Genomic DNA, 13,332 nt, shown 5'->3' on the forward strand with positions numbered 1-13,332 from the left:
CGCAGTTATCCACAAAAGTAAATCAACCCCTCATGCCAGCTCCAGGCTGTTGGCTGCCTCCGGCAGCTGTCATGTACACAGACCCCGGGGCTCTAGTCTGCAGGGCCAGCGTGTTTTTACAGCCCTGGGGATTAAAGCCCAGAAACCTAGGACATAACACATATGGGCGGTCACTAATGGGTTAAGCGCATGCATTTTCTTTCTCCCCAAGTGTTTTTTTCCCTGAAGTTTACAAGTGTTTTTTGTGTCTTTTCTTATACCACTTCATTCTAAAGTTTTTGCCAGCCCTTAAATGCATGCTGTTTATTCACGGTACTGTACACTGGTTAGTTAGTAAATAAAGATGCTAATGCCAAGGTGATTAATGTAATAAGATTTTATATTAAACTGCAAAAAGAGACCATACAGGTGCAACTGTACTTAGCGGAAGTCACGCGGCTCCCAAAGGCTTTTTTTTTTTTATCGAAATACGGTGGTAACCATATAAAAAAAAATTAAGTTGTAACTTTTGTGCTGCAAGGCAGCCGCACACCTTCCTATAGATACAATGCGCGTCACTTAAGAATTCATCTCCATTACCTGCATGATATCAATATGAAGTCACTATGGCACAATATTTCAGACTACTACTTAAGAACTGTAATGAGCAAGTAAGCTCTCATCTGTGGGCTTCAAGATCTTCTTTTCTTCCATGTTCACTACCCAGCCAGGAGCAAGGCCAAAGAATATCTGCCGTGGGTCCTTGCGTGTACATAACATGTCATACAGTTCATCTTTGGTAATGTCAGGGAGTATATACCCATACTTCTTAGCCAGATGTTTCCGGGCCTCAGCCACTTGAATTGGATCTGCTAAATATCCACGGTTCTCTGCGTCGGTGTAATACTTTACCAAATCTTCGGGTGGAAGCATCCGTTTGGGAATTGGCTTTCCGCGCATGAAAAACGGTACCGGTTTACACAGAACCTCTGTAAAGGAAAAATGGGAAAAAAAAAAAAAAATTAGTAATAGTCCAGTAATGCGGCGTGTTAAGGACCACCGAGGTCCTGCATCGTCGGGTAAAAACTACTGGATAGTTTCCATATACAGACATGGGGCTAGTTTAAATATAAGTAAACAGTGAGATTCTCTCACCACTAAGTTCTGGAGGAGTTTTTGTATTTTTAAAAACTTTTACTGGATTATAAAACACGTAATAAAAACAGTTACTTTTCAATGATGAACGCAAGAGTGTAAGGATGTTAAAAAAGAGAGACAGAGCGGCTGTCAAAGCCGAGGCAGAGGATCACGGAGTGGGTTGGCGATATTGCAGGAAGCGTGATGCCATTTAGGAAGAGGGGGGGGGGGGGGGGAGAAAAAAAGAAAAAAAAAAAAGAGCGGTCTGTACTTCCTACTGGATCTTACTGCCAATTAAGGCTTCATACACTTGACAGAATTACAGCTCTGTAAAAAGCAGCTCTAGGCCCATACCGTACATCCCTGCGCCTTCCATTTAACACCTAGGGTTTTTGCCCTAAAAAGATTCCATAAGAAGCTGCAAGAAAAATTTTAAAAAGTGGCATCCTCCATCACACGCTGCATTTTACCACGTCTAGGTGAGAACATGTAATACAAGGGCTCAGGTACTGGCTTTCTCTATTGGGGAAAAGAAAAGTTAACCTTCTTACTTACCAAGGCTCCGGGGATCATAAAATCCCGTTGTTACGACACCCCCGTTCTTTTCTACAGCTGCAATTGCTAGCTCTGATGCCCACTGGACTTCAATGTTCACTTTAGCACAAAACAGGTTGGCGCCCTAAAACACAACATAAAAAGGTTATACCTAAATAACCGCTCCTCTAAGGATTTACAACCTTGGCTTATTAAAGGGGTGATCCCATCTTCTAAAGTGAGGATATCACCAGTTCCTAGAGGATAGACCTACACTGATCGAGAATGAAGGGGGCGCAGTGCTGCATTAGTGCTGTTCGTCCCTGCACAATGGCGCCTGGCTGTGCGGAGAAACAGCGGAGGGGACAATACGGAGGGATCTGAGGGGGTCACAGAGATCAGATCCTAAACAATCAGTGATGGCATATAACAGAGATGGAAACACCCCTCTAAGCAGAGATCAAGATAAGACTAGCTGCAGGGATAGAGAAACTAAAATGTGATCCCTTTACTTAGTCCCACAATATCATACAGGCCACACCCTGAGCACCCAGATCTCTAATGCCCCATTTACACGGGACGTCTGTCGGCTAAGTGATCTGCACGATCGGGTGACGTCACCGATAGTTGTTAGCGCTCATGCGGACAAGCAGATCACCGCTGAGAATCGCTCAGTGCTTGACATTCTATAAAGGTTGAAACTGCGCGACAAACGAAAATCAGTAAAGACATAGCGCACAATGGAGTCGCGTCTAGATGTAACGATTACCGCAAAATGTTTGTATGTTGAACACATTTTGCACAACAATCATTACACATGAACGGGCCTGTAAAACACAGAAAGTTGCAACAGAACATGTCGCCCAACACAATCCACACTTACTGCAGAGAACTATCCTCCTGGCAGATGTCTCCACCTAGTGGTCATATTAGAAAACTAAAAATGCAACAAATCAAAAGGCAACCTGTCAGCTAGTCCTCCCTGAGAGCAGCACGCAGTAGAGGTAGGCACGCCAATTTCAACATAGGTTATTTATGATTATGGCGTTTGGCTTACACTCAAGTTTAAACCTCACACAGCCGTTCTATTCCTGATACGCAAGACCCCCTCAGCCCACCAGACGCCATGAGATCTCTCCCCATTAGGGTGCAGGGTGCTCATCACTACTATTTTTTGCCAGTTGGCAGGCTTTACCTGCACCCAATCAGCGGGCATTTTTTATGCTTGTATCAAGGAGCCGATCAGCCAACGAACGATCATTTGCTGATTCATTTGATACTCGTTCGTCCTTTTACATGGCCCGGCGATCAGGCAGGCCAACATTTGTGTCCGATAATCACATTGTGTAAAAAGCCCTTCAGGGTTCATTTGAAGGCACAGTACAACGAGGAGTGGATCCAAGCTGCTGTCTGCCGCGGGGCCCGTGCACACCGGTGCTCAGGTAGGTTTCCAGTTTATGGAAAAAAAAAAAAAGCATGCATTTTAAAAACATAAACACATGCTTAAATTTATACGCGCGGTATACTGTAGTTCGCAAGTTTGTTTTCCCCAGATCACAAAAATGTATCCATTACGCATATGGAAACGTACGGCTCTAGGTTTCCATACATTTTTCATTGACTGCAAAGTTGAAGAAAAAAAAAAAAAAAGATGCATCTCCTTACTTTTTTTTTTTTTTCTACACATGGGGACGGAAAAATGTAGAAAGCTATGTTTTTCAATTCTACAAAAAAAATAAATAAAAAAAATTGATTAAAGAAAAACAAAAACAAAACCACAGAAAGGTATGCTAGGCTAAAAACAGTCAAACGTGTGCGTAGTTTGACTAGTTTTAACCCATTAAAGCCTATGGATCCATGAAACGTTATGTTTTCATCCATTTTTGGATAAAAACCATGTGCGCTTCATAGACGAACATATATCTGTGTGCGGGCGGCAACTCAGACAACCCCTGAGAGCCAACAGGGATGTCGCCATCGTTACAGATCACAGCAGGGCTCAGACGTCTTGCTGCTGTGTGGGCTGGAAACGTGCTTTAAGTGGACTTCTGAATAAATGTAGGATCGTAAGGTTCATTCTATCATGTCAGGAAGAGAAGAAGCAGCAGCCATCCCAGCTGTCGGTGTACCTCCTCTACAAGCTGGACACCGTAATCCCTCTTCAGCGGCTGTATGGTGACTCCTCGAGCATTTACCAGCTGCGTCAAGTCAATTGGTTGTGAAGGATCGACCCTTCCAAGATCGATGAGATACTGCAACTTCTTCAAACTCAATGGATGATACTGGCGCCGATAGCTGGAAACCAAGGAGTGGAAACACAATAGACACATAAAACAGTTAATATTTATACAGGCAGCTCGTCCTCCCTGTAGATTGCAACCCTTAAATGCCAAGAGCGGTGTTATTCACAGGTCATCTCATCATAAACCCAACATCTGCTCCATACCGTCACCGCGCTGCCAATGCACACATACTTCAGTTAGTCATGGCTAGTTCATCGCTGAGGTCCAACGCTCAGGATCCCTGTCAATCAAGAGGCCACAGCCACACATCCATCAGTCCCATGTCCTTAGAGCTGCTCAGTCAAGTGAATGGGACTGAGATGCAATACCAGGCGCAGCCACTACACAATGTTCAGCACTGCACTTTGTGCGGACTGAAGTGATAGTGGTGCTCACCCATTTTCAATCAGCTGATCAACAAGGAGCCCAAGAGGCGGCCCTCTACCGATCAGCTAATTACCTATCCTGAGGATACATTTTTAATAGTTCACTCCCAGAAAACCCCTTGGTGACCAAGCTTTTTTTCATTTTTTCCATTTTGAGTTTTTCCTCCCCCTTTTTTAAAAAAAAAAAATCGTAACTGCTTTATTTATCCATCGACAGATATCTGAGGGCTTGTTTTTTACGACACGATTTGTATTTTTCAATGGTGTCATTATTGTACCATATAATGTACTGAAAAACTTTTTTTAAAATTCTAAGTGACGAAAAATGGGGAAAAAAAAAAATTTTGCCATCTTTCGTTGCATCTTGTTTCTACAGCACACAAACTGCAACAACATAACTTTACTCTGCGGGTCGGTACGATTACTACGATGCCAAACAGATTTTTTTACTGTACTATTTGGATTTGTTTTTCGAAGAGATTTAATTTTTTTAAATTATTTTCTGCCGCCATCTTCTGCGCACAATAGCTTTTTTATTTTTCTGTCGACATAGTTGTGCGAGGGCCCATTTTTGGCGGGACGTCCCCTAGTTTGCGTTGGCATTTTGGAATACTTCTGACTTTGTTCGCTTTTCATTGCATTTTTTTTCTTGGAGACAGGGTGGTCAAAAAAAGGGCATTTCTGGCGTTCTTTAATTTTTTTTCTCTGACAACATTCATCGTGAGGGGTAAATAATGCATTACTTTGATAGATCGGACTTATAACAGACACAGTCATACCAAATATGTATTTTTGTTTTTTTAAACTACTATTTTTTTTTAATAATCAGTGGGGAAAAAAAACAACAACAAACTTTAATGTTCTTATTTTTACTACTTTTTTAGTCCCCAGAGGGACAACAACTTGCGATGCTTTGATCGCTCCTGGAGTATGTAGTAATATACTGCAATTGGGCGGGCTGGCTATCAAGCCACCCCATGGGTATGGCTTGATAGGCATTCTGCAATGACAGCCCTGGAGCCTTTCAGAAGGCCCCCAGCTGCCATGACACTCACACGGGACCTCAGAACATCGTTCGGGGCATTTAAAGTGTTAACCGCTCCAAACCACCACGTGGCGGATCGCAGCTGTTCCCGCTGGGTGTCGGCTGTAAGAAACAGCCGGCAGCCTCTATGTATAGAGGGAGGTCGCAACGCAATCTCTCTTCATACACAGTCCCCAATACAGGCCGTCCAAAGGCGTATCGGCGGGTGTTACCGCCTTATCAGCGTAGCCCTCTTTTACACGTGAATCCTCCATTACACCAACATATTTCAAGATGAAACAAAACATCTACGTCTGGCAGATGCCACCTGTCACCAGAAGCTCCGATGTTAAAAAACCTTAAGGTTTTCTCAGCACTAAATGGGACAAGACATCTAATTTCGTATACTGAAAAATTGGAGCCTTTAAAAAGGGGTCTTCAAGAACATTTTAAATACCAACTGGCAATCTTCAAAAATAATTAAAACCTACAGGGGGTGGACAAAAATATGAAAACAGGGTACGAACTACACCGCCTTAAATTACATGGTATTATAAATGATATTTTAGTAAGACATGTAGAGACTGATTTTAAGTGGGGGGTAATATGACACAGATGCTGCTGGGCAGAAGTGAACATCTGCCCGTGCAACAAGGTTCCATTGGTCAGGGGGTTTAAGCCACTCAGCTGCTGTTACTAGCTGGCTCCCAAAACCCCCCAGAGCAGGGCAAGAGGTGAAGTAAACACAAATTTGGTGGGAAAGCTCTGAGCCAAGCAGGGGTCAAAAGGGCAGCTCAGTGCTAATGATTAAAAGCTCATGCATTTCGTACGGCGTTTCCATATTTTTGTCCACCCTCTGTATACTCTCCCGTCCAGGACACCTACAGCGGCGCACCATTTAGGTTTGTGGCTGACTGCAATCTGGGATGTTTATACAGGTACTAAGCAGAGTGCCAACAATGTGAACAAGAGATGTGGTGCTGTAGCTGCGGGGGTCCCGGACGAGAGATGACATGTTCCTTTATTATTTTCCATAATGTCCAGCCGGTATTTAAAAAAACAAAAACCATCATCTTGGAAAACCCCTTCGAAGAAATATGTTTGGATACATCTGTAGCTCCAAATGATGCCCCAGTCCCAACTAGGGATGCCCCAGTCCCAACTAGGGATGCCCCAGTCCCAACTAGGGATGCCCCAGTCCCAACTAGGGATGCCCCAGTCCCAACTAGGGATGCCCCAGTCCCAACTAGGGATGCCCCAGTCCCAACTAGGGATGCCCCAGTCCCAACTAGGGATGCCCCAGTCCCAACTAGGGATGCCCCAGTCCCAACTAGGGATGCCCCAGTCCCAACTAGGGATGCCCCAGTCCCAACTAGGGATGCCCCAGTCCCAACTAGGGATGCCCCAGTCCCAACTAGGGATGCCCCAGTCCCAACTAGGGATGCCCCAGTCCCAACTAGGGATGCCCCAGTCCCAACTAGGGATGCCCCAGTCCCAACTAGGGATGCCCCAGTCCCAACTAGGGATGCCCCAGTCCCAACTAGGGATGCCCCAGTCCCAACTAGGGATGCCCCAGTCCCAACTAGGGATGCCCCAGTCCCAACTAGGGATGCCCCAGTCCCAACTAGGGATGCCCCAGTCCCAACTAGGGATGCCCCTTGGACTCCACATCAAGGAGGAGACAAGTTTCTATATACACAGCAATGGTTCTGAGGATGCCTGATTATTGGAATTGTATAGCTGATGTGTACTGACCTGTGTCCCTCGTTGAATCCATATTTAGGAATGACCAAGTAAAAAGGTGTCTGACCTCCTTCAAATCCTAACCGTGGCCGGTTACCCCTTTGCCTCTCTCCTTTGTGGCCCCTGCCACTTCTATTTCCGCCATGTTTTCCACGCCCTCGTTCTCTATCCTGCAGTACAATAAAATGAGACACACATGAATTGATCGAGTCTGTACCACGTCATAATTAAAGCGGCTTTCCAAGACTTTGATGTTAATGGTCTATAGTTAGGAGTGACTAAACGGGCCACAGTACTCATCCTAAAGTGCATCGTCTACAGCACCATACATCCGGTATCGGTTCTGCCAGGTGACCAATGAAGAGGATGGCCCCCCCAATGATCGGAGGAGTTGCTGGGAGTTGGACCGCCACAGATCCTAAAGATAGTCCGTTAGTCACCTGTGTGCATGTAAAAATCCACATCCATTCAGTGACAACAGGACTTCATATTCTTAACCCTTTGCAATCCAATTTTGGATTCAAGGTTTCTTAGGGGGCGTTCTCTGCCATTATACAATGGCGCCATCTGCTGGCTAGAGCAAGTACTGCGGTATGGGACATGCTGTGGAGGCCCCTGACAGAGCGGCCAGTAATATACAGTAAGAATACCCTGCCGGACGTCTTTCGACATCGGAGCTGTACAGCCTCCAATCAGAATGTCTTCAAACGTCAGACAGTGGATTGGAAAGCGTTAAAATGGGAAACTAGGATAATATGGAGTTATGGTACCCTTTACACGGGATGACTGTTGGGTGCATAAGTGGCCAAAAGCCGTCCCAGCGACTAGCCCTCCTGTGCTTTCACACATAAGCGGTAGTTCAGAGAGTTGAGGTGAAGTGGATCAGAGATTGCCATGCACTATGTTGGCATGTATACACGGGTAACACACGCCAAGAGAGAACATGCGTTGATCTTTATTGCAAGCGTATTTCATGCAATATGCGTGATCAGCAACACGAGAGCCTATGGCAGATCTGGGCACTGAATTGCCTATGGCAGATCTGGGCACTGAATTGCCTATGGCAGATCTGGGCACTGAATTGCCTATGGCAGATCTGGGCACTGAATTGCCTATGGCAGATCTGGACACTGAATTGCCTATGGCAGATCTGGACACTGAATTGCCTATGGCAGATCTGGACACTGAATTGCCTATGGCAGATCTGGACACTGAATTGCCTATGGCAGATCTGGACACTGAATTGCCTATGGCAGATCTGGACACTGAATTGCCTATGGCAGATCTGGACACTGAATTGCCTATGGCAGATCTGGACACTGAATTGCCTATGGCAGATCCGGGCAGCGAATTGCCTATGGCAGATCCGGGCAGCGAATTGCCTATGGCAGATCCGGGCAGCGAATTGCCTATGGCAGATCTGGACACTGAATTGCCTATTCCACGCGTGGCGTGCGCTGTAACAATACATTCATGTGAAGGAGCCCTCACAGCGCCACCCAGGGCCTTAAAAGTAGTTCCCCCTTGGCCATACAAGACGCTGCTAGAGGCTCCTTGCGTGCAGTGACCTCTTTCTGCTTGCATAGAGCTTGTTGACCACTGGACGCCTCTACGATACAATCGAAGAGATTTCACCCCGTTAAGAGTTTGAGAGGGGGGCATTATTGGAGCGCGAGAGGCTGGATGGTTGAAGCGACGAATTGCCCGCTGCTTGGCCAATCTGACCAGACTTTTAGGAAGTGTTGGGACCAGTAAACGTATACGAGCGCACATACACCGTAACGGGGCTTAGGACACCCTCTACAGACCACCAATAGAGAGATCATCTGATCTGACAAGCAGCTCCAACTGTTTCATTGTTTGCACTTCTGAGAGGTGGCGCCATCATTACACCCGTGTCTGTCAGAACCATTTCCAGGCACTCAGCCGAAGGACATTTGGTCTCACGGCGCCCATTATGTGTACTGCGTTATATATCATCTGTTTGCAGTGGTGTCATGAAGAATGAAACTGGACGCTACAGAGTGGAACCGGGGTTCAGTGACTAATCCAGGTCTAGTTGGAGGATTGATGAAGTTTGTCTGGAGATCTCAGGGTGAGCGCCTTAATCCTGTCTTTGCTGTAGTTCGGCATACTGCCCCCTGCTGGTGTGATGGTCTGAGGGCCCATCACATACGACAGTTGGTCCCCCCTAGTAGTGGTACGAGGGACAATGACAGCTCAGCGATATGATCAGGACATCCTGCAGCCACATGTGTTCCTCTCATGGCGGCTTCTAGCAGGATAATGCTCGGCCGCACACACAAGGGGGTCACAGGAGCCCCCACAACATTGTCACACCAACAGCCTACAAATTTGCATGATCTAGAGGCTCAGTTAGAGCAGATGTGGACCGATATGCCGCAGGATACCATACAGAACCTGTATCGCTCATGGCCGCATCACATCTTGTATCCAAGCTAGAGGTGGTACAACAGGGTATTAGAGCCTCTATACCCGCTGTACCACATCTTGTATCCAAGCTAGAGGCAGTACAACAGGGTACTAGACCCTCTATACCCGCTGTATCACATCTTGTATCCAAGCTAGAGGCGGTACAGCAGGGTACTAGAGCTTCCCTACAGGGGGTCAGTTCTCCACAAAGAGGATCCTTGTGCTCTGATAGTGTAATCACTTGCTTATATCGGTACTGGTGCATCTTGTCTCCACCGGAACCAAGGGTGAAGAAAGGTGTTGGCCGTCCAGAGTGACAGGGAACACCTACGTAACGTCCCCTAGTTTACTGTTAGGGATGTCCTCGTTAATGCCCCAATTAATGCCCCAGCGCCTTAGGGATGTGCTCACCATCCCCTCCAGCGCTGTCCTGTCGGACTCGGTCGAGAACTTACAGCTGCTATTAGGCTGGAGCGCACGGCGAGTGGCAGAGAGAGACAGTGGGCTCGGCTTAAGCTGTGCCGGTGGAGGGCATGAAAGATACCTGCGCTGATGGAAGGCTGGCGGGGAGAGTAACACCAGAGGAAGGATAGCACCGAAGCAGGGAGGTGAGAAGGCAGAGTGCCGGGGACCAGTGACAAGTGCCAGGTGGGCCGGAGAGACATTGCAGCACTGATGGGAGGTCGCCGGGGAGACTCATAGCGTGGGACAGCAGTGACAGGAACCGCCAGGGGAGATGATGTTACAGCAGTTAAGATGGGAGGGGGAAAATTACAGTGCTGGACTCAGGAGGAGAGAAGGGAGAGCGCCGGGACACTGACAGGAGACGGGAGGGGAGATACATGAAACACGCTGCAGCCACACTGACAGCGCCGCAAGGAACGACGGGGCTAGAAGCGCATAGAGCAGCTCAGTGGGGAGCCTATATGGCAGAACGATGAGTAGAGGTCTCACCTTGCGGGAGGAATGTGAGGGAGCCAATCATCAGCTGTGAGCGGTCCCTATAACTCCACCAGGACAAACCCATGACTCCACCCATAGCTCCAGTGGAGACAAGATGCTCCAATACCGCTTGTAACATTACACTTTGTGTGATTGTCAGTCCCTCCAACATCCTTCTAGGCAAGGAGTGGTGATGATGGAGGACGGCAGGTAGGATGGTCAGGAGGCGACACATATGTGGATTCCAACGCTCAGCCCCACACCTGCGCCACATACGTGGCCACTGATCCGCACATGGGTTTAGTCCTTCCCAATACATAACTCCGTGCGCAGATTTCCCGACAAGTAACCGCAGCAGCATCCGCTCACAGGAGCGTCAGTCATTGGGCTGCGCACGTTGATTTTAAACCCACTTGTGGATAAGCTGTCCGACCGGCCCGCAGCGCCGATCCAACATGGATTCCACACTATAACTACCCCATGTGACCAGCGCCCCGACAGTAAGGTTACTTTGTGACATTGTTGCTAAACTGCATCATCATCTCACGGCATCTGCTGCAGAAACAACAACATCCGAACATGCTGCACCGAAGACCCCAATACTTGAGTCCACTCCCCCAGCGGGGGCTCCTCACTACTTCCTGGGATCTCCTGCTCCCACCTGCAGGCGGGACAATGGCGGCCGGTTACACGTATACACGGCTTACTCTCTGCGTGGCCCCGGGGTTGGGTCTCAGATTGGCCAGTGACACCCGGGGGAAGGCTTTCAGCAGGTCCCCCGCTTTCTTGCCGCCGCCGCTGCTGCTGGAGGCCGCCATAACTACATGCTGAAGGACAGAAGTTAGAGCCACGTGATAGGTAAACCCCGCCCATCCTAATAGACGGCCTTTACGTCAGTAAGACGTGCCACGAGATCGCCATGTTTGTTTAGGGCAAACCCTGCGGTGGCGCATGCGCAGTTCTGGAATCACATTGGTTGTGAGTAGGTGGGTGATGTGCTGCAACATTGTACTTGTTTCTACTGGAGGCACACCTGTCCTCTTTCTACAAGGGGAAAATAAACGCTTTGTGTGCAGCATATATAAATGTTAGACCTGTGGAGGTCCCAACAGGCAGCCCCCCCTCCATATAACATTTATCATCTGTCCAGTGTGTAGTGCGGCTGGCACCACTAAGAGATCACAATGGGCTTCCAGTATAGGCAGGTCCCTTTTTGAGAAACCCCAAAGTTCCCACGTAACCGGTACCCCTAAGTGCGCGTTCACACGTAGTGAACCTGCTGCGGAACACCTGCAGTAAATACGCTGGAAACGCGCAATGGCCGCACCCGCAGCTACACGGCGGGGATTGTGCTGTGGATTTTAACCCTTGTATGTCAGAGGTTGAGATCTGCAGCATAAATAGACATGCTGGGGGTTTAGAACAACATACAGCGCGGACAAAAAGTTTTCAAAAAAACAACCGGACACCCCTCTTATCAGCTCATCAGCACGTCCCTACGGTAGTTCTCTTTCATTTCTGATGTTTTGCAATTTTGGTCTTTCCTGCTGGATACTTCTTCACCCATTACTGCACATTTCTAATGTTTATTAAAGCATCCCCATAAACCCTCTTAAGCCCATCATGGATTTCCTTAGACGCACACCCATCATTTGTCAGAAATTCAATCATAGCTATTTGTTCTGGACTCAGATTCATGGTTCTGATTAGGGTTGAGCAATTATTAAAATATTCTGGTCGGGAGAATAAAAAACAATCGTCAATTCGGCCTGATTCTCATGAAGGTCAATGGGAGTAGAGTAGAGCAAAGTCAGTGTACATGTGTGAAGGGGAACATCTGCATGGATTTTGAAAAACTCAATTCAGATGTTGCCCTTGGATATATTTGAAGCTTGAACTCCTGCACTGCAAGGCAGCAGTGCTAACAACTGAGCAGCCACCACACCTGTCCTTTCTACTCCGGAGGAGGAGGAGAACAGGAAGAATAAACAAAGAGAACACGGAAGCCCCAGACCCCTGAGGACCCCACTACTACCGTAGCTATCTAGCAGAGCTCTATGAAGCACAGTATACAGCATATTGCAGCGGCATTGTATGATATATATTAGAGGTTGCTCCGCGCTCTCAGGTTTGCTGGGCAGGTGTTTGTATTTTTATTTCCCATGGCACTTAGTATTTTAATTTAGTACAATAAAAGCTAGATTTTAATGAGGGTATTCAACCAGGGGGGGGGGGGGGGGGGGGTTCTTGCCCTTTGCACAATTTTGATATGAATTATTGTTAATAAGCCCCTTGTGTAACCTGAAGCACTTTCTGTATACTTTATGAACAGGAAGAATGAACAGAAAGAGGACATAAAAACACCATCCAGATGTTGGCCATGGATAGATTTGGACCTAGAACAACTGAGCCACAACATTTGTCTGCTTCCTTCTGCAGAGTAGCAGGAGAATAATCATAAACATAAAGAACATACAAACTCCATGCACATACTGACCATAATCAGTGCTACAAGGCAACAAGTGCCAGCCACTGCATTACTTCTCCTCCTCCTTCACTTTCTTTTCTGTAGGAGGAAGAAGAAATAGGAAGAAGGAGAGGGAAGAACAAGCATGGTGGCTCAGTCATTAGCACTGTTGTCTTGCAGTGCTGTGGGCCTAGGTTTAAATCTATGCAAGCATTACATCTGCATGGGGGGGGGGGATGTGGAAGGGACTTGTTATTTGTATAGCGCCAACTTATTCCGCAGCGTTTTCAGGTCCTAGGTTTAAATTTATTCAAGCGTTACATCTGGATGGGCTTTGTTATGTTTTGTTTCTCCTCCTCCAGAGGAAGACCAAGCATGGTGGCTCAGTTGTTAGCACTGCTGCTT

General features: G+C 47.2%; 1 protein-coding gene across 1 annotated transcript; it reads right to left on the reverse strand.

The window, feature by feature from the left end:
* Positions 1-361: 361 nt before the first annotated feature.
* Positions 362-11,318, reverse strand: MRPL15 (mitochondrial ribosomal protein L15). The gene is made up of 5 exons (XM_066578332.1): positions 11,168-11,318; positions 7,098-7,255; positions 3,780-3,945; positions 1,672-1,795; positions 362-968 (listed from the first exon to the last, which is right to left on the reverse strand). The coding sequence occupies exons 1-5, from the start codon at positions 11,276-11,278 to the stop codon at positions 631-633; spliced, it is 897 nt and encodes a 298-aa protein (XP_066434429.1). The 5' UTR covers positions 11,279-11,318; the 3' UTR covers positions 362-630.
* Positions 11,319-13,332: the final 2,014 nt, after the last annotated feature.

Source organism: Eleutherodactylus coqui, chromosome 9 (assembly GCF_035609145.1).
Source record: "Eleutherodactylus coqui strain aEleCoq1 chromosome 9, aEleCoq1.hap1, whole genome shotgun sequence".
Lineage (NCBI taxonomy): Eukaryota > Metazoa > Chordata > Amphibia > Anura > Eleutherodactylidae > Eleutherodactylus > Eleutherodactylus coqui.